Raw genomic sequence first — 22,530 nt, forward strand, 5'->3', positions numbered from 1 at the left:
GGAACCTTAACGGCGGCGGCGGAGCAACAGCGACCAGAGAGAGAGAGAGAGAGGCCACATCCTCCTCCTCCTCCTCCTCGCGCACGCGCACGTACGGGCACACGCACGCGCGCGCGCCCGCCCTCCCTCCCTCGGCGGCAGCTCCTCCTCGACCGCAAACGTCTCCCAACAGCGCGAGGAGGAGAGAGAACAGAGAGAAAAAGAAAGAAAAGAGAGAGCGAGAGGAGGAGGAGGAGGAAGAGAGGAGGAGAGGGAGAGGGAGTCGAGAGGTGTGTGTTGGGCGGAGGGAGAGAGGGAGGGAGAGAGAGGGAGGTGAGAGGGTCTCTCACACGCACGTATCTCGCCGCCGTCCCATTGGCTCCGCGTTGCTCGGGTTGAGGGGGGGGAGGGGGGAGGATGAGCCTCGGGGAACGTCTCTAAACCGCTGCCCTCCAACACAGGCGTTTGTTTGTTTACACGCGAGTTATTCCACACGGCTGTTGGGTGGGAATGGGAAGTCACTCTGTCACTCTCTCTCTCTCTCTCTCACGCTTCAAAATCGGGAAAACACGAGAGGGACAATGGGAGGAGGGAGGGAGGGAGGGAGGGAGGAGGCGGCCACGGGTGGGGGGGGGTTTGGTCTGGGGGGGGTTTTTTAATCGATTCCCGGCGGCTCCGCTAACGCGGTCCCCTATTAAGTGGTCCCCGGTGGTTGTCTGTGTGTCTCTGTCTGTCTGTGTCTCTGTCTCTCTCTCACTGTGTGTCGGTGTTTTTTTTCGGGGCTGTGAAGGTGCGATCCATTATTGTTTCGCCACAAACAGAAACCGGACCCTCGGCCGCGGGTTCCAAGTTCCCTGCGGTTAATATGCAAATTCTCAACGACCGTCTCTTTTTTTTTCCCTTTCTCCCCCTCCTCCTCAACTTCTAAACTTTTTTTATTCACAAACCCCCCCCCCACCCCCCCCCCACCCCGTGCATTGCATTGCATTGTTTGTTTTGTTTTGTTTGTTTAGCAAAAAATGCCCATCCGATATAAATTTCTTTTCTCTCCCTCTCTCCTCCCACACACACACACACACACCATCATCACCACCACCACCACCACCAGGACATGTCAAGGTCAACAGCTCCACGTTGGCTCATCCACTTCAACTCGTGTTGAGTTGGTTGCTGGGGGTGGGGGGGAAGGGTGAGGGTGTGTGTGTGTGGGTTGGTATTTGAACAAAAAAAAATTGACTTGAATTGGCTGAAATCATCCCCAGTCCTAATGGGGGTGGGGGTGGGGGGGGAGTTCAACGTGTGGCTGTCACAACAGTTAGTTACGTTGCTGGGATAAATACACTTAAATTCACATGAGTCATCAATACAATTGTTTCTTCAAACAGGTTGTTTCACCATCCTCTCCAGCAAACCGGGTGAGACAGGCGTGCAGGTATTCCCCCCCACCCCAACCCACCACTCACAAAGGCGTGACATTTTTTTTTGGCCAAGCTTTAACACGCACCGGTTTCATTTATAGCAACAATTTGGGAGCTGAGTCAGTGTACAGTTTCACTCGTACCGAATAACCTCTCTCAGTACTGTCACCACAGCAATGCAAAACCGTTCAGTGGAACTGAGGTTGACTTTTACTGTCTTCTGGTAACATGTGTTCTTCACAGGGGGTTTTAATTCATATTTCATGACAGCGGTGTGCACCGTGTGGTGCGCCAAATGAATGCCCCGGTTTGCATTTCCTCGCAAAACAAACCTCTTTCGGTCATGTTGGAGTAGTGATGTTTATTTTGTGGGCAGAGAGAATATTGACAGACCCAAGCCAGCAGTCTGCAACCCCAAGAGGAAATGGTGTAATGTTGATCTTATAGGGTGGGGGCGAAACGAAAGGGGACTGGAGGGGAAAAAATGATTATATCTGACTCAGGAGAGACCACATGATAGAGATAAAAAATGACCATGTGATTATGATGTTGGAACCAAACTTCTGCTTGTCAACTCTTGCAACATTGCCCCCTTCACCTGTATAAAAAGGAGGGCTGATGCCCTCTCCTCACATCACTTAATTTGGTTTGTTGTTGGGGAATGGCATGTGGGATGGAGAAAAATGTTAGTTAAAAATAAAACCTTTAAAAACAGCTTTTCACAAAACTTAGATGACCAATACAGTATATCAAATAATCCCTATACCTTGTAAACAATCCTTTTTCCAGGCAATTTTCTCTAGCTTCCTCCTCTTCTGCTGAAGGCATTTGACTCCTTTTTCCTTCTTGACAGGTACAGTTCAAAAGGCAACCGGCACTCTCTGATATCTTGCCATTATTTATGTCTGAGCCTTGACAGTGACTGTTGCCAGGGTACTTGACAGTGGGGAAGCATCACAGCCGAGCCTGATCCTGTCTTTACCCAACATCCTTGCATATACAGGCAATTCACTTTATAGTATATTCTGTGAAGCGCTTTGAGATGTCTCAATAACGTGATAAGCCGCTATATCAAATGCAAGGATTATTATTATTATATGCACCTTGCGGCAAGGGTTTTGAGATTGCAATCCAGAGTGGAAAATCTATCTGATTTACTCCTTAACTCAGAGGAACTGAATCTAATTGAAGCACGACAATTGCTGTCCAATCTAAGATTAGCTAATTCAGAACAAGACAGGATTTGAACCAGCAACATTTTAGGCTTTATGGCCTAGTGCTGCACCATTGCATGCATGAGATCATTAGAGAATTTACATAAACCTTAGTTTTAAAAAAAATCTTTCTATTCTAAGTCCCCTTTAAAGCTAATGCAGTTTAAACCAGGTTTGAGTTCCCGATTTCAGTTGTCAGTAAAGGTCCATCAACTTCCAACAGCGAGAAAGGTCAAAATAGAAGCAAGAGTTACCCACAACCATTGTCTTGAAGCTTCAAGCACAGAATGCCTCCAGTTACCCTGCCAGCAGTGCACGTGTTTGCTCTCCTGAGTGCAGGCAAGTATGGGTGAAGGTCCATTTTAGGGAAATACTTCCTTTACTCTCTTTACACAGAAAATAATCATCTGCTAGAATGGGTGATTGGGAAAGGTTCTGGAAGCCAGGAGACTGGACTGGAAATAGTTTGATCCTGTCATGGAAAGGTAACAAGATTTATATTCTGGAAGAATTAGATCAAATGGGCAAAAGGGTCTTCTTCATCAAAAACCTCTTTTGTGATTATCCAGATTGTTTAGAACATAGGATTTGGTGCAATCAAAAAAAGTACACTTAGCAAATCAGCAGAAGTATAGAACAAGATCAAGCCAATGTGTTTACAATTGTTGCAAACCCTCTGAAATATTACACCAGTCATCTCACTTGCTAAAGGGCATTATGGGTTTTACTTTGAAGATGATTCACAAATGTTTTGACTGCATTTGAAGGAATTCCAGTTTGATCACATTACTACTTTCTTTACTCAAATGTCCTTCAATTGCTTTCGGTGGATGAATTATTTGCATCTTTGCACCACTCATTAACATTCAATTTTCTTAGTTGCAAAGCTAAAACTGCGTATCATGGGCTTAATGAAATGTGCAAATGAATATCAAAAGTGTCGTTGCTATAGTTGTAAAGCAGGGTAAATTTTAAACGCTTTGATCCATCTTATGCAGGTTAAATTTTGTAATGCTTTAATGCATCTTCTCATTAAAATTAGACTTGTAGGATGGAGACTTCAAACGTGGCCCATCAGTTAGGATTTGTCAAACAGGTCCTCTCAGTTTCAATAAACTACATTTAATTGTTGAACAACCTTTTTTTATCTCAATCTTGCTCTTAAAAAATTTAATTTTTTCCCCCTTTCACCTGATTCATGCTTGCGTACGTGGGCAGCAGTAGTCATATGATCAATCACTTAATTCTCAATAAGTTATTCAACCTTGTAACCATCATAGCCAAATCCTATCTGTTGCTCACCCAACAAATTCTCCCTGCAAGGGACAGCAGTGAGGAATGAACAGGAACACTGGCCTCTTCTTCCCTAACCCAAAGTCACTGAGGTTTTCAGCACAGACCACTGATGGAAACTGGGACTGGCGTGGTCTGTTTGTGGCTCAGTTTCATGTCACTTGATACATTAAACAACAGAGCTAACAACTCTCTGCCTCTTCCATTGATATTGATTAATTTTATTCCATCTTCAATAAGATGGCCGAAGCAGAGCAAACTGAAGTTTATTAAATTCGCATCAGCCACACACAGATTAATAAACAATACAAAATCAATAAACAGTTAAAACAAAAACAAGTTCGCCGGCATTTAAATGTGCATTTTAATGTATAAACACGACTTCATAACTTCAATGAAAGACTAGAATAGAATGAAATCCTAAGTGCCCTTTATTCAATTAATTGACAGCATGAGGATAGTTGCTGTAATTCAATTTTAATATATTGGTTTAACACAAGATTTGAATAAAGTGTCTTATCGGGTCCATACATTTTAAATTGCTTCGTACAATGAAGCTTGTTGCGTAGGCAAACAAATCTAAATATATAAAAACAGATAAAGGACCATTCAGCTTCCCAGACGATAATGGCTTGCTCACAACTGTAACTCTGAGGAACAAATGTCAAAAGGCTTGGTGAATGTGCCTCAACCTGGAATCAGCTTGTAACCCTGTCCACAACTCTGTCCCAAAATAGCTATCGTTCAAAGAACAGGAAAATGAACTGCAGTATCTTTGTCTGTAAGGACATGTTCCTGTTTGATCAATTCAGACCAGTGCACACGAAAACACTATTCTGAGCGCCATGATTAATTTCAATCATTGTGTTTTACAGGTATACAACAGGCTCTCTGTTTAACTCATCTGTCTTTATACAAAACACACCAACTCCAATAACAGGACCATTCATATAAGTGCACAAAATGATTTTTCAAATAAAACTTGAAATAAAAATAAAACACCAGCTGCGTTCCTTCAGACCAATGCACATAGGAAAAATAGTTAATTTAAATTTTTGAAAACTGAAACATTAAATGACCACACCACTCAACCAATCTTGGGATCCAATTTTTTTCCCCCTCTCTTATTAGGGTCCTTCCCAACACATCATTCTTCAGCTGAGATGGCAAGTAGGGATTGTTCTAAACCAACCAATGTTGATCTCCATGTAAAGTGACAGACAGACCCATTAGTCTGGGCTGATTTTAAACCAATACAGGAGGGGAAGAATCATCTTCTAATCCTTTGGGTTTACACCTACCCAGGTCTCAACAGAAAAACATTTGCCTAATATTCTGCATGTTCGGGAGGAGTGAAAATACAACGTGAAATAAGAAATCTGCAGATTTACCAGTAACTTATCTGCAACACATTAGGCACTGTTCTAGCACATGACATTTTCAAAAAAGTTTATGGTGTGGTTACAGACTTAAATATTCATCCTAATAGACCAGGCGTCATCAAACCTACAATGTCTGGAACTATTAAAAAAACAGAACTACCTATGCTTCAGAAAGTTATTGAACTTAAAGTAAATTGTGGCTCCCTGTAAATGAAACCATATATAGCCAGAGGAAATACAATAACTGACAGACTGTGCTGGACTGCTGGCATTATTTAGTTAATTGAGTCATGTTTGATCTAGGAAATATACTGAAAATTGAAATTCTCCTGAGATTGCATTTTAAACTCAGTTATCATTAAATATAACATTTTGGGGTCACAGATTTAAATTTAAAATTTAAAAATCTGTCTTTTCAAGTCTATCAATTGCAACATTTTCTAGTTGAGGTGCAAAATAAAAATATTCCCTCTACCGGTCTCTGCTCAACGCTCCACTGTGCTCTGCCATTCTCTGCACTGTGTTCTGCCAAGTGGAAAGGGGGAAACGAGAGGTGAAAATAGGAAAATAATTCCATTCCCAATTATGGTGATCTTTTGAAAAACATAGGAGTTCCTCTTCTGACTGGAGGATAAATGATTGTAAGTGGGTAGCTCTATGTGCTAATACCTTCAACCTTGGCTTAATCACATTGTGAACGTTCACAAAGGAAAGCAGTTAGTTATTCCTATCAATCAACTTCTGCAATGATGTTATTGATGACATCATCTTGAACAATGGCCATTTGGATGAGATATTCGTGTCCATAAAACCCCATCTCATGAATACAAATAAATCAAATGCCTTCAGGAGGGATGAGAAACAGATTAAAAATAGTGTAGGAAAAGGTACAGTGCACCAACGTGAGGAATCCTAATCCTATCAACCTGCAAAATGCAGCATTCCAAACTTGTTAATATAGTAAAAAAGCATAGGGTTAAGGGCAGACATCCCCTGGATCTGCCCACTTTGGTGTTTCAATAACTCCCAGGTGTGTGCGCGTGTATGAGAGACTCACACACATAGTAAGTGCATGGGGACAACAATCAAAATAGGAGGAAAACAAAATAGGAAAAGTGAAAGAATAAAATGAGCAAATTAGCTTTATTTCTCAGTAAAATTACAAAAAAAAATGTTAGCAATTATGCATATTTGGTTATTCTGTACAATTTACAATTGTGTTATATACACAACATGTAATTCATCTATGAGTAATTCAGTATTTCTGACCGCCATAAAGCTAAAGCACTGGAATCAATCATTTGGCAGCTAGCAGATAGTTTTTTGTAACAACATTTTTTGGATTTAGATTTTCAGTATTAAGAATACTGAGCTGTGAACACTATACACACACAATACTTGTACTGCAGTTAACACTGGCATATTAGGGTTTGGCTGGCACTAACAGCCAGACCCATTATGCAGTTAAATTCTTTGTTATTTTACGATTCATGGTTACAAATGCATTCTGCTGAAGGTTTTACTTTTATGTACAGACCACAGTTTTAATATTGCATCACCTAAGTAATCCTTTTCATTTAAAAAAATAGTACTGTAGTGCAATTGTCTTTATAAGAAGTTAGTATCTGCTGGTTGCATTTTATGGTATGGAATATTCAACCCTACCCATCATAGTAGACATTCTATGAATTCCAGCATTAAGATAGCAATATTTTAAGTTAAAAAATCATATAAAATTCCCTTTAGCATTATTAATCATATTTGTTTACTTGAAGGTTAAGCACTGTATAACAAGCCATACCAAATCTATAAGATCTAATGTCTGAACATGTTTTTCCAAGTGTTATTTGGGCAGGTCACCAAATAAAGAGCGAACAGTGCAACAAATGGTAAAAAATTTATGACTTAAAAACAATGCTAGTTGTAAACAAGTGGAATATTGAACACTTTTTAAAATGTTTCCCTGTAACATACACACAAGTTTACAGTTTTAATCTAAGTAAACAAACGAGGTTAATGTCTGTTATGAATGGCTGGATTATGCTTGGTAAGGTTTCGTAGATAAGTTCCTGTAATTTTAATGAAATAAACTCTGCATGCTTTTACGTGATTTCGTTTGGTATGACTTATTTTCTTTTATTAATTGATTCATAGCTCCTGTTAGAAATTTGAGAAATTAGTCTTGAGTTGAATGCTGGGAGAACTTTTTCCAGGGCACTTCGGCTGGCCAGCGGCTGTCTTGGCTTTCAGACTCTCCTGGTTACCTTTAACAGCTGCTTCAAGCCTGGCTTTCATAGCTGGTGAAGTGCCCATCATCTTTTGAAAGACGGATGGATACTGAGGGCCTATTCGCATCAGCTTCTGCAGAGCAAATTCATGCAAACTCTTGGCTGGGTTTAGTGCCGACATCAGAGCATTCTCATCCAAAAGGAAGGATATAAGGATTGGTAGGAGCAAAGCTACCAAATGGACTCCTGAATATTCAGAAAATTCATTAAAACATTCGCACTACAACAGAATCCGTACAAAGGCATTTAACAACAGTCAAGCTTACTAACAAAATGTGAAAATGTACTAAAATCCAATCTCCAATAGGAAGGGAAGATAGCTTTGGAATTTATTTAACAGAAGGGAGTTTCTCCTGGACAACAACCCCAACCCTTCCATACAACTGGTCATTTACTTTAAGGCCATTTATAGGACATTACTGTGTGCAAGTTCTCTGCCGCATTATTGTAACATTGCATTCTAAATCAAAGAACAAATATTATGTTGTTACACTTGAATTTAGAATTTAAATGATAAGTTATAACATAGATGTAAATCAACATTATCCTACTTTTCAAGACATAGAAGCTCCTGTCGCCAATACCTTTAAAAGAGATGTAAAATGCTTATTGTGGTCAATTTAACATTCGGTGGGATTTTTTGAAAATTAAAATGGGCATCCTGAGGACTGGGGGGCAGAGTGCTGGAGAAGTTAGAATCCAACAGTGGGAGTCACCATGAGTAGAGCAGGTCATTAATCCAAAAATCCTCCAGATTAAAATTGGTCATTCAGCTCATGCAATTTATAGGAATTGCCATGTGGAAAATGACTGCCAAAGTAGTCTACATAATCAGTCACTATCCTTGACAATTACTACAAAGTGCTTTGAGATATTTAGATGGAATAAGGAGAGCCACAAAAATACAAGTTCTTTCTTTCCAATCTGGCTACTGCAGTTGGTACACGATCATTTCACTTTAACCATACTGCAGTGGCCCTAATAAGGTAATATAACACCGTATATATATTGGGACGTCCTCCTGATGTGAAAGGCACTATACAAATGTAATTTTGTGTTATAACAATAATAATCCTTGCATCTTATATAGTGCCATATCACATTATTGAGATGTCTCAAAGAGCATGACAAAATATACTGTAAAAAATATACTATGTATTGTGTGGGTGACACGCAGCAGCCAATTGCATACAGCAGTATCCCACAAACAGTTGTGAGTGACAAAATTATTTTATTTATTTATTTTTGGGGGGGAGAATGGTGCTCCACCTTCCTACAGAGGGAGGAAATTAGATCCTACCCAGCAACTAGCCAGAAGGGAGCACTGCAGAGGTCTGAGAACTTTTTTTTCCACTCAGCAGATTTAAAAGTCCGAGCAGCGTGAAGGAAATCGAAAGGTGGCTAAATAACAAATGGAACAGGTTGTAATATTACAACATCAAATAGGATAGACTGAATTTGAATATTGATGTATATATCAAGGGCAAATGGAGTTAGTCAGGTTTGAAGAGAGACTTACGGTTTTGCTCATCTGCCATGCTGACCAGAGTCTCCAGAGTTCTCATGCCTTCCTGCACCGCTTGCAGCTCTGGGTATGAGCTTGGCTTTCTTTTCTCCACTTCTTGAAGTCTACGTAAAATTAAAGCAGCCAGGGAATGGATATATGGTACAGATACAGCCCTGTTAGGATGCTGGAATATTGAAAGCAGCAACTTGTAGCACTTCATTTGTACCTTAAAAGGAAATAGAGCCAGATATTAAGACATTAAACTGGGGTGTTGTATGCCTGTTCAGGTGGATGGATGTTAAAGATCCCATTGAACTTCTTGAGAAAAAAANGTGTCCTTCCGGTGTCCTGGCCACCAATCTCCTAGATACAATTGGTTATTCACTCGGTGCGTTTCCCTCTCCTTTTTTTGCAACTAGAACAAGTTGCATTTATATAGCATTCCTCACCTAGGCAGAGTCCCAGAGCACTTCACTTTTGTCCTGAAGGTAGGTACTGATTCACAGGCAACAATCTGCATTTTGCCCATGTGTTCATTGCTTATTCCAGAGTGAAAGCCAGCAGGCGATGCAAACAATGGCACATCAGAACCAAGCCTGATCCTATCCTCACCAATGTCTACTCATGTGCTTATACCAAGATCCAGCAAACATGGCTAGCATCAACAGTAGGAAATCAGTTTGAATATGATCATTTTTTTTTCTCTCTTGCTCAGAGGATTGAGTCCAATTGAAGTGCCTTATTGCTGACTAAGCATAGAACACGTATTGAGGCTGGAACCTATTGACTGACTCAGTTAACAAATCAGGCAGAAGCTTTAGCATAGAGTCCCATGAGGGAGAGCCACTGGTCATATTTCACCATCTTGAAGCATTTAATTCTCAAAATAAGCTTTAGTTCATGCAAGTGGCAATGCTGAGGCTGACTCTGAAAATAACACCTTTCAAATTGGAAATCATAGATTGATTTTCATTTGCATTGCTATGTAGATAAAGAAACAAGTGATTTGATAATGCAACTTAAATGACAGCAGTTATAACAAAGTCAGCTGGAGTCCTGTAGCTCAGTGGATAGAGCACTCGCTTTGCAAGCGAGAGACCCGAGTTCAATTCCAGGCAGGGCGAAACCTTGGGCAAGTTTCCTTACTCCACACACCTAATAATAATCCCTCCAAAACCAAAAAAACAATAATAAATTGGTCATTTTCAATCCACGACTGTTTGTGGGACATTGCTGTGTGCAATTAGTTGCCGTGTTCGCCCACAAATATACAGTCAATTCACTTTACAGTGTGTTCTGTGAAGCGCTTTGGGACGTCCTTCCGACGTGAAAAGCGCTATATCAAATGCAAGGATTATTATTATTATAAGTTCAGCTATGGCAGACATTGAGGCATTTACTCCTCAACTAAGTTTGAAATAAATGTGGAAGGATACTTACTGCTGGATCTTTAGAACAGAGGATTACTTTAAACCTCTCAATACATGGTTTCTCAAGGCACTGGACGCAAACGACTTCTGGATTTGCTGACATCAAGAAAACACTAATTGCGATGAGCATGGTCACTTCATCCAGTTCTGACCGCATCTCTTCTGCTTAAAGACAAAAATCACATACGGAAGGTGAGGAATTTCATAACTAAAGATGCTTTTTTTGGTGGAGGAGAAATATTTTACACATTGGCACAATCTTTCATCTCAATAAACACGTGATTTCAGAGTTGGAGTACTAGTGATTCTAAAGGAGGACTACAATGGAAGTGGGTAGAGACTCATGTGGTGCATAATAAATTGGTCACTCAACCCACGACTATTTGTGGGAGACTGCTGTGTGCAATTGGCTGCTGCATTTCGCCCACAAAATATACAGTCAATTCGTTTTACAGTATATTTTGTGAAGCATTTTGAGACGTATCGAAGACGTGATAAGGCGCTATATCAATTGCAACGATTATTAATCTTATGATCAACTCAACTGCAACAAATTGACATTTATATAGTGCGTTTCACGTCAGGAGGTCGTCCCAAAGTGCTGGACTCGGATGGAGAAGTCAAACAGTTGCTCTGCCTAGAAAGATGCATCTATCTCACTGTTGCAACAATATAGTGATTAGGGGAAAGCAGAAAATACAGGATATTATAACATGATATTAATGTATTTTGTAAACAACAACAAGATTACATTTGTATAACGCCTTTCACGTCCGGAGGACAACCCAACGTCCCAACAGAATGGAAAGTGTTTCAATATCTCAACACCCTGTTCTGAGAACAGTTTGTGTGGGTAAAGAGGACAATAAATAGGTGGTGGAAATGAAAAAGTGCGATCTGTAGGAAACAACTGCTCAGTATACAACAAGATTACATTTGTATAGCGCCTTTTGCATCGGGAGGACGTCCCAAGGCGCTGGACAGAGTACAGCATTTCAGACATTACAGGAGAGACATGAAAAACTTCCCAGCCAGTGCCCAACAACAGCATCAGCACTCACTGTTTTAATATTCCAATAAATATCCCGGGAATTTCCATGTATAGGATGGAATGCATGGAACTCTGTTTGGTTTGGCTGACCAAAGAAACTAGCAGCTGCATTTTTTGTTAAGAGTAAGTGGTGATATTTCCTTGTACAGCTGTATTTTAAATCACAGTGAGTTAGACGTCCTGTTACCTGGATTCCAAAACTCCAGAACTGTTGCCAAAGCGCTGCGGAGGAGTTTGGTCCACGCGGCACGGCTCTTCTCTGCTTGGGCCATGGGAGACAATACAACGGCCCTCAACGCCTGCAGAGCTGCACCAACTGTTAAAGACATGTGACCATCGGACATCTTCACCGCAGTCTCTGTGAGGACTCCTATGATAAGATAAAGGAGTGTGGGAAGAATCGATACGCTTCCTGTAAAACAAAGAAAATATTAAAAACCATAATATATCAAATGACAAATTATATGTCTAATGTTGAAAGGTATTTTGTACCACTTTATACATTTGGAGGGAGTTAGTTTGGAGCCCCACCATCCCAACACGCTTTTCATATTTATGCTCCTTCTTAGCTCTCTTTGTAATTCCAAAACAAGGGGGCATAAACAACAACAACTTGCAGTTATCCAGAGGCCTTCACGCAGGGTAGCGTCCCGGAGCGCTGGACAGTGGCGGAGTCTGATACCAAGCCAGGGGGAGACGGATATGGGAGGTGACCATAAGCACGATCAAACAGGAAGATCTTAAGGCTGGATTTGAAAGTGGGGAGAGGGGGCAAGGTGGAGGGAGAGAGTAAATCTAAAATATCTAGGTGCAGATCTAAAAGGGATGAATGAAGCGCAGACCTTCTTCACACAGAGGGTTATGAGAATATGGAACTCACTGCCAGAAGATGTGTTGAACAAAGAGCATCAACATACTTAAGAGGAAATCTAATGCATACTTGAGGGAGAAGGGAATACAGAGGGGTAAATGAGAAGGAAATAGGAGAGGGGTGGACACTTGTGTTGAGTATAACACACACAAACACAAACTGGATGGGCCAAGTAGCATATCATTCTATTTAATTCTATGTAAAAAATTTGCACACAAAATATAATCTTATCAAAATTGAAATGCGTAAACTTGGTTTGATCGACGCATAAATTTACCTGCGGGTGAGCACACTGAAGGGAGGTCAGCGAGAATTCCCAGGGCAGCTGCCACTAACTTAGTGCCATCCTTAGTCAACTGCTGGGTTTTCCCAGCATTACCAACAGGAGCTCCCACCAGTTTTGGGTTTAGCTGTGGGAGCTGGCGAACAAGGACAGAGAGGGACAACTCCAAAGCTGCAAAGACTAGGGATTTCCCTGGTACCAGCCCGCCAGTATCTCGGCCCTCTCCAAATTCTGGCAATGTCTCTTTCTCAGCAGCACCATCATCCACTGCACACAGACAGGTAAGGTAAATTAGAAACAAAATAAGGCTGTTATCAAGCCCAGTTTTCTCATCACAATTTTTTCACATAATACTAGGAAGAACACAGAGTTTACTAGCTCAGCAGTTAACCAATTAGTAGGACAATGAGCCATTGAGACCAAGAAAATTCCTAGTTCAATCCCTATGTCAACTGATCTATTCGGAAAAAAAAGTTTCTCCTGGTGTCCTGGTCAACAATTTCTCAACTAAAATTAGCCATTCAGTTCATGGCTGTTCATGGAGCATTGAAGTGTGCAAATTGGCTGCTGCATTCCCTCTCCACAAAAAAAGTTACTCCATTTTGTAGTGTATCCTGTGAGGTGCTTTGAGATGTCTCCTAGACATGAAAGGTGCAACATAAAGAAATATTATTATTATCTCAGTTAGAGTAGATCTAATTGTCCGCAAACTCAGGAGGAGGGACCCCAAGCCAAGGAGAGCAAAGTAAAAAAACAGAGTTGCTGCTCCTTGTTGCTATCCCTTGATCCATGCTAGAAACTCATAAGAATAGGAGTGACCTCTGCCTAGTCTAGACTTCCACTGCTAGTCACTGCTTATAAACAGCTATTCAGAACAAAATGAATTGCTGCAGCAGTTCATAGTTTCTAACACCCACCTTCTGCACTCCTCCGTTTCTCTTTCACGTGCTCCTGGGCTGCATGTATTATCTGTCCAACAACATCAATTACAGCCAGCTGGATGAAGGGAGACTCTCGTGTGAGGATCAATCTGTGCAACACATTCAGTAATTCCACTCCAAGCTCCTGCATTTGGGAGAAAGAGTATATGCAATACAGGTTAAATCGATCAACACAAAAACCATATCTCTTGTTCTTACGAAAGAATGGCTGGGATATGGAAATGATTCAAAAAGTGGGGAACATCAGATGCACAGCAATTATTTAAGCTTTTGACTTTTAGAAAACATAGCAAAATGTAAATCAACCCAAGGATTTTTTTTTCTCAATGAGAACCAAATGCAGAGTTGAAGCGTCACTGCTAAAAGGTCTCAGGAAAGTGCTTTCTCTTCCAAAGAAAAGCAAAGCAAGCTGAAGTCATTCAAATTTTAATTATGAATAAAATCATTTTCATTCAATAAAGACAATGTTTTTTGTTCTCCAGTTCACGGTCTTCTCCTGGTAGTTGATGGGAAAACATTATAAACTGTATTTCCAGCAGAATATCAATATTTAAGGCACTTCCCACTCCTATTGCCCTGTGTTGCATGAAACAATACTGTGCTAAATTAGCAGGGCAATCTCAAACAATAATTGAGACCATCAAACCTCAATTATTTATTTAAATCGGTTACAAATCTTTATCTGACTTGAATTTCCCATTTTAGCAAACAGCACACGATTGGCTTAAACGTCTTTCTGATGGTAAATTGTCCACACCCATATTCACATATTTAGCTGCAAAACCAAAGTAAAAAATGACAGTCTTGCGAGAATCCAGTTAATCTTTATCTAGAATAACCCGATATACCTTCCTCAAATATACCCTCCCTTCTTAATGTCATTGCAGAAATTTAATACGTTCTACACAAGTAGCATTTAGATCACTATCTGTGCCAAACAAGGGAAAATGTAAGAGAAGAAAGATGAAAGAAAAGGACTTTATCCCAGGAGAGATGAACAATTCTCTGTTGCAATGCCATGTTAATGGCCCAACTGAGCTACTAGATAGGCATTTGGGACGTTTCTGCTCAGTACTACTAAGCCATTGAACTGTCGGGATTGCGAGAGAGGTGATTTCATTTATTGACCTAATGACCAAAATATTCAACAAACTGTGTTACCTGCCTGGGTAACAAGGATGAGGAGAAATGACCAGAAAATGAGTTGTTATGCAATACCTGATCACTTCCCATTCTGCAACGTGGCCAAGGAACGTCCAGCAATGCCTGCAGAGCACGTAAACAAGCTGTGATGCTCTCCATTGGTGCATCTGGTCGTGGCGAGCAGAGAAACTCTATACTGATTCCTGTAATAGATGCAGCACAACAGCATGTAACATTTCTTCTAAACTCCATTTTATTTATCTTTCTTTCAGGCAAATTAATTTAAGAGCGATCTGTCTATTTTAAAATGTAATCGCCTTTGACTTATCTGGATGATTAAGTCAAGATGTGATTTTTTTTGTTTTCATAATGTGCAATTGGATACACTGGACACAAGCTCAAATTTAGAAACACACATTCCTTTTGTGTAAGTTTCATTATCCAAGAAATTAAGAAGAAAGAGATTTTATTTTATGGTAACAAAATGTTGAATTTTATAAGGTGAGTTGGCTTATACAGTAATCACTTTCTCCTTGTTCTTTTCTGACTCCTAATCAGACCATTTTATGCTGGTCTCAAATTACAACATGAAGTGAAATGGAGAGCTATATTTAATTCAGACCACTGGAGAAAAGCTCCACAGCACCATTTGCTGCACATTAGAAAAGAAGACATAGAGCTACTTTCCCCCCACAATAATTCTCCACTTTTATTACTAAGTCATACATGCCAAGGAGGTCCCAGGTTCAACCTCTGGTCTGTTCATTTGGTTGATTTTAGCCAAAGTCATTATAATTTGTTGGTGATGTGAATTTGTTTTGGCTAAACAGACTGTTGAGATAAGCATTACTCGTGTGTATTATTCAATTCAGTCCCAAAGCCACCCACAGCTCACTATTTGGGAATCACATAACAGTAAAAACCTAAGAGAGACCATTTGCAGGAACATAACATTTGGCTGATATCTGAATGGAATTCAGTGTCCTTTTGCGTAGCAAGATTATGGCACTCACCACTGAAAAATTAAAAAATGTACCACTGAAAAATGGAATCTTGCTACAGTTCTGTGAATTTCGTAGTAACATTGCAGATTATTTAGTTGTACAACATGGAAGGATTCCCAAATGTTAGTACAAATCCTGTTACTGACAAGGCAGGCTTTTTCCTAATGAAACCACTCACTTATTGTGTGTTATTCAACAAGAATGCAACACAATGTAGTATAATTACATCTTGTTCAATTCCACAACATATTGTCAATGCAGAAGGATGGTTCAAAGTTTTCACAGAGTTGCAGTATTCCTGTCTATCTACAATGACGCAGATGTTTCAATTGTATTTGATTATTATTTAAATTTCACATCTGGTATATTTACATTTCCACACTGTGAATTCAAAACACAGGAAATTAAGTCTCAATGAGGGGTTGACTAAAGTGTTGTTTCGGGTTTGTGTTGGATTACAAATGGATCAATTTAAAATAACCCTGTAAATTGTATACATTTATTTAATTCCTGAATTACTACATAAATCAGAATATGTATTAAGAGGCATTAAATAAACCTGTGATGTGGAGATTTTTGCCATATGGATATTTTTTAAAAAATGTTGCACACCCACACATGAAATTAAAGAACTATTCAAGTTCTTCAGATCTATTTAAACATTCCTTTACTGACCCAGAATGAGGTGGAATCGATCAGTGTTGATATCCTCTGGCGACTTTACTGCATTTGCAGAAGTGGATTCATGGCCCAACATTGTTGGCGTTACAGGTCTGGATAGATGTGAGGAGTCCTCATCTGTGTCAACCACTACAAAACCTGTGCTGTTCAGCCACAATGCCGTGGCGTGGAGGATAGGAGCCCATGCATTGTAATAATGAAGCCTTGCACCCTCTATCGTTTCTGATGTATAGAATGCACCCCCTGTTCAGACAAAACAAACCTGCTACAAATATATTCTACAACAATAAGGTTTTTATGTACACTTTATAAAGAATACAGCTTCCTAGCATTACTGGTTAGTTATTAATTTATTACAATAAAAACCTTATTAATCTAATATATCCATAGTAAAAAGCACTCCAAATTAGGAATAAAATTGTATGATGTGAGAAAAAAGTCATTTTTAAGCTTCCCCGAATGGCTCAGTTGATAAATGCATCATCTGGTGTGACACTCAGCCATATAAGCCAAGGGGGTCACAGGTTTGATTCTGAGTGAGCTCTGCTGAAGGCTGATATTAGACTGAACATCTCTAGATTAAGGTGAGAAACGAACAGATTTCCTACTTTCAAATATTTTCGAACAACATTTTTAATGGATAAACAAAATAACAAGAAACTCCTGAAAAATAAAATGAAAAATAATAAAAAGATAAAAAGATTTTCACAGGGCTCTACCATAAGTATTCCAAACTCACGGTATTAAGCCTGGAAGTTAAATGGGCAGCAATACACTTTTACTGATAACCAGATTGCCAAGAAACCCCATTGGATTAGAATTCAATTTTCCTTTCTTCTGTCAAAGAAACCATTCAAGAAGTATATTCAGATTTTAATGTGCTATACAGATACTTGAAACAACAATTTGCTGTATTCAAAAGACATGTGTTCGTTTATTTGGAAGAAAAGAGTTGAGAGGGAACACATCATATTGTCTCAGTTTAACTCTATTTGGCTACTTGCTCTAATGTTTTTCGACTTTGGTTTTATTAGAATATCTGTTGGGATAGGAAACCGTATCATTGTTCATTGTCTCAGACAACAACTCAATTTATTGTGTGACAGGAAACAAAGTACTGAGACGCTCATTATCACGAGCAAAGTGAGTCAGAACAGCTTCAAATGAATGACAATGGGAGTGGAGTAAGACACTTGCAAAACAAGTTCATGACAGACCCAAATTGATTCTTACACATTTAAACACAATATAAACCAAGCATTCAATATCGCTAACACTCAATTAAACGTGATTTGAAAGGAAGTGACGGGCGCTGGCAATCAAACATAGTACACTAAATTAGTAGTTAGTGAGCGAATAATGTCCTTTGCTACTGTTTTTAAAAAATTAGCATTCATTCAATTCCCATTTAAAAAATCATACAAATTCTAATAACTTAATTGGTAAGCCCAGTCTAAAACAGCCATAAAGACCAGGAAGGGCTCCATAAATTCTGTGTTGAGTTTTCTGATCTCAGCACCTACGCTGTAAGGGATAATAGAAGGCCTCATTGAGGGGAGGGGGAGGGGGGAGAGAGGAATAAGACTAGTTTCTTGGTCCCATGTCGTATCCACTGACTCTTTAGCCAAAGTGCAAGAATGTGTACGTCTTGGTGAGCGAGTCAGGTGTGGCGTGACTTTGTGTCTGGATTCTCTCCTTGCCTAGAGATTCTGGTCTGAGCCACACAGCTTTTGCACTGAGCAGCCAACAGGCAATTCACAGTAATGTACTGTGAAATGAGGAAACATGTATGGCACATTAAAATTTGAATACACTTCTTGAATCTCTCAGCTGGAGCTCATGCATCGAAAAAAATATTCAAATACTAGACTTCCTCATCCAAATGTAATTTGCCCAGCTCAAAATGTTTACCTGCATCAGGAAGTTGACTAGCATATTCCGAAGATAATGTGAGAAGTGCATAGTCCTGCAGCACTGCCAGCCAGAGTTTACTCAGGACTCCCAGTTCAGACTGAACCAGATTAAGAAGACTGTCCCCTGAAGGATTCGAATCGCCCGAGGAATCGGCAGCGGAGACGATAGCCTTGCACTTCTCCTTCTGTCTTACTTCACACATTGTTTGCCTTTCAACCGTTACTATGTAAACCTGACAGGAAAGAGCAAAACATTCAGCAAATGGAGATATTTTATGAATTTCACAAGTAAGCCTGCCTGTGGTTCACTCAATACATTTTAAGATTTAATGATGTTGACCATAGAGACACACGGTTCCACATAAATTTCAACATCATATAATATTTAGCTCTATTACTGAAAAGGATACATGCAGTGCGGGTTCTCATTTTAAGGATAGTAACCCTCACTCTGTATGTTACCTCTCTTACACTTTAACCTACTCCCCTTCCTCGTGCCCACATAACTACAACAAACTGTTAGGATATTGTGCTTATGCACTGCGCTAGTGAAACCAAGTTAATATCCAGCCAGGACCAAGTTAATATCCACAACCAGCAAAAACACCCAGCTCTATTAAAGTAAATGGAACTGAGGTTCCCCCAATGGCTCAGCGAATTTATGCAGCAAGTAACTGAGCTATTATCTGGGAAAGTGCCAAGTTTAATGCACAGTCTGTAAACTTGTTTACAGAGGACAGGGTTGCTACACCTCAGCATTCTGAGTTAGGAAAGAAAAATATCAGGATGCAAGCAGCTTCTCTTTTCAGTGGAGCAGCTTTGCAAAGCAGAGCAAAGTCTTCCTGAAGATTTCTCATAAAAATCTAAAATATTTTTATTTCATTTTCCAATGTAATTAAAGGAAGATTGTTCTTAGATTAGCTTTCCCCTTTAACAGAATAAAGAAAATGTACGCGAGTCTACACGTTTAAAAAATAGTGCCCCAATGCATTTTATCCAACATGTTCAAATCCCTTCACTCTCTAGCCCTCCCTACCTCTCCGACCTCCTCATTCCCCAACCCACCACCCGGTACCTCCGCTCAACTGGCACTGGCCTCCTGCTCATCCCTCTGCCCCACCATCAGAGGTTGTGCTTTTAGCCACTATGCCATGAAACTCTGGAACACTCTCCCTCAACCCCTCTGCGTTGCCCCCTCTCTCCCACTTTTCAAGTCCTGCCCGAAAACCTTCCTCTTCGACGGTGCTTATGACCACCAACACTCCCCAGCTCGGAGTCAGGCTCTGCCACTGTTAAGCACTCTGAGACGCTACCCTGTGTGGAGCGTACTATAAGTGCAAGTTATTGTTGTTATTGTTGTTGACAGGCTCTCGAAGCTGTACTAAACTGAATAGTTCTGACACCAGAGAATTCTGTATCCATCCATTGACAAACAGCAGCAGTGATACATGTGTTAAGCTTGTGTTAAGGTCACCTACCTCTGCCCAGGCCTTGAGAACTGCTAAAGTCTCCATAGTTGAAGTGCTCTCATTGTAAAGCTGGCTCAGGGCTTCCTTACCAGCCTGTACTTTGCTCAAGGATGTTGCCAGCAACTGATGAACTCTTCGAAGATCATTTAGGTCACTCACTACTCCACTTCCAATCCAGGCACTGCAAACCTGAAATGATACTTCTGTTAAGTTTTTAAATCCATTACATTTAAAATAATTTAAATCACTGAATATTTAAAAACGATCGTCAGATGGGAGGAAGGATATCCTCCTCCAAGATACACTCAGCACACGGTGGTGATCAGTCAGCCAGGAAGCATGGGAACTTGCTTGACTGGGAGAGAAAAAAGCTGCTACGAGGTTCATCAATACATTGCAAATTATTGAAACATTTCCAAATGGATGCTGCCCCCATGCTGTACTGATGAACCGGATAGATGTGCTGCAGATGTGAGCTGGATAATGAAAGCAGGCTGAGACCCACAGTGCATGGTGCAGCAATGTTTGAATGTAATCCTTTCCAGATTAACTCAAGGACAATAACCAGCACCTTATAAAATGATGTGCACAAATACAACATAATATTTCTATGTCAAAACACCGCTGCTGAGAACTTAAAACATACAAAGATTTCTTTGATCAGGAACCCAGGTCGATTATTAAAAACAAGTAGAGGAGAACAGCAGATCGATCACGATTGGAGGAAAATATGCTTTGCTAAGCGGCACTTACTTGACACGCCTTAGCTGTAACATCGGGTGGAGTGTCAGGCGAGAAGGCAGGCCGAAGAGCTGCTCCAACCTGAAACCCAATCATCAAGACAATTACAGTTCTGCTACATAGCTTAATTCCTGAAATTAAGGTGTGTCCCCCCATCACTAGTTAAGTTGTTTGGCTTACATTTGCTTGGTATTGTTCCAGGATCACATGACCAGGAAACTCTGGTTCAGGGACACTTGCAAACTTCCTGATGATCACGAGCAGCGTTTCCAGCCCAGAGAGCCTCAGAGCATCACTGTGGTCAGTGGCTGCCATGAATGCCATTCGGATCAAATCTGCCAAGTGCAGCACCAAGAAATCATCTGGAAAGATGCAAATGCATAGTTACAAATCAAAAGAGCGGGTGAAATCCATTTACCATGAAATCCATCCACTTGGAACATTGTGAGAGAGTAACATGCAAACAAACCAGCCACCAACTGGCCCGCCCAGGAACAGAGAACCCAGCTGCAGGATTCCCCACCACAGCACAATTTGAGATGAATTTGCTTCACATTTTTAAAATCCTCACAGTCAACTCACTTTTACTGTCCTTCAGTTTTCGCTCCTGAGCTATGACCATGTCAAAATGAGCAGTATCTGTACCGTCACTCTGTGTAATAATTCGACAGACACATTGAGCAGCAAATACTCTTGTGGGCCAGCGGGGTGTGATAATCGGCTGGAATTGATCTTTTTTTGAGGTAAAAATTGAATCACCATCTCCCTTGTCCTCCTCCTCATCCTGAGTAGTGTCCACAAGTGCAGTTGTGGTGAAATCTGGAGTAGAAACAAGCACGCTAAAGCATGTCCACATACAGTTCAAACAAATCAGCTTGGAGACCAATATCACAATCTGAGCAAAAGATCCTCATCAGAGGATCACACTAAGTACTGCATCCTATTGTCATTACAGTTTGAGCTCTGAGGTACTGCACTATTAGATTCATTAATGATTCCCCAAAGAGTGAGCTTCCAAGAAGCTTGGGAGCAGGTCACAAATCTATCTTTTCAGGCAGGTCAACAGTAAGATGAGACGAAAAATACAAATTGTGTGAAATAAACCAAATGTCCCTTGCTTATGAAGGAAGGCAACAAATGGATTTCAAATGCAAACCTACCAGCTGAGGCGGATAAAACATCTTTGCATAACCTTAACCAATGAGAAAGCTTTTCGACTGCTGTGGATGTTAATATGTGACTCAGAGTTTCCCGGATATCTTGGCAAAGTCGTTGATCAGACTCTCTGTCCAGCAAGCTGAAAAGGGCTCCCTCTAGGCCGGTTTCACTAATATTAATATCTGAAAATAGAGATAAGGTTACTGTTCTAGTTCAGTTTTCTGGCTAAACATTAAACACATTAAGTTGCTAGAATATCACCGTATCAGGTGCCTCAAAGTCTGAGATCCTCTGCTTAAATCCCATGTTTACTCTTTTTGGGGAAAAAAGGCCACTGAGTAAATCCTGGCACGAGAACTGAATACAGTACTGAAAAACACATTTTATTTCAGATTAGCCAAAGAGTGCAGGTAATGGTACACTGTACCAGCTTTTTCATTCCACGTGCAGTGGGGCAGGGAGTTAGACAGTACTATAACACAGAGGACATGAGGAGAGAATGGCCCGGTAACCCACAAGTTGCAAGGCTATACCTTGCCATTTCATGATATAGTCAAAAAATTGGGTAATGCTGGCAAATGGATTTTATGGAGTCCCATAAATTTTTATTAAGCAAAACTGTCCTTTAGACAGGGATGTGGTGATGTATTGGGTCAGAAAAGGCAGTTACAGTCGCAATCCATCTGGCTACTCCCAAAGTAAACAAAAGAATCCTACTCAATTCTAACTCTCATACCCTTCAAACCATTTATTCACCAAATAGC

At 40.3% G+C, this 22,530-nt stretch overlaps 1 protein-coding gene across 1 annotated transcript in view; it reads right to left on the minus strand.

The window, feature by feature from the left end:
• Positions 1-6,412: 6,412 nt before the first annotated feature.
• heatr5a (HEAT repeat containing 5a) overlaps positions 6,413-22,530 on the minus strand; it is a 42,798-nt gene continuing 26,680 nt past the window's right edge. The window contains exons 24-37 of the mRNA XM_042338003.1: positions 21,769-21,948; positions 21,191-21,427; positions 20,789-20,970; positions 20,621-20,689; positions 19,877-20,056; positions 18,397-18,631; positions 16,480-16,728; positions 14,876-15,003; positions 13,634-13,781; positions 12,711-12,983; positions 11,750-11,974; positions 10,522-10,673; positions 9,094-9,307; positions 6,413-7,760 (exon numbers count right to left, since the gene is read on the minus strand). Coding sequence (XP_042193937.1) covers positions 7,447-7,760; positions 9,094-9,307; positions 10,522-10,673; positions 11,750-11,974; positions 12,711-12,983; positions 13,634-13,781; positions 14,876-15,003; positions 16,480-16,728; positions 18,397-18,631; positions 19,877-20,056; positions 20,621-20,689; positions 20,789-20,970; positions 21,191-21,427; positions 21,769-21,948 — 2,786 coding nt within the window. The 3' untranslated portion in view covers positions 6,413-7,446. The remainder of the gene's footprint in view (positions 7,761-9,093; positions 9,308-10,521; positions 10,674-11,749; positions 11,975-12,710; positions 12,984-13,633; positions 13,782-14,875; positions 15,004-16,479; positions 16,729-18,396; positions 18,632-19,876; positions 20,057-20,620; positions 20,690-20,788; positions 20,971-21,190; positions 21,428-21,768; positions 21,949-22,530) is intronic.

Source organism: Callorhinchus milii, unplaced genomic scaffold (genome assembly GCF_018977255.1).
Source record: "Callorhinchus milii isolate IMCB2004 unplaced genomic scaffold, IMCB_Cmil_1.0 Scaffold9, whole genome shotgun sequence".
Classification (NCBI taxonomy): Eukaryota; Metazoa; Chordata; class Chondrichthyes; order Chimaeriformes; family Callorhinchidae; genus Callorhinchus; species Callorhinchus milii.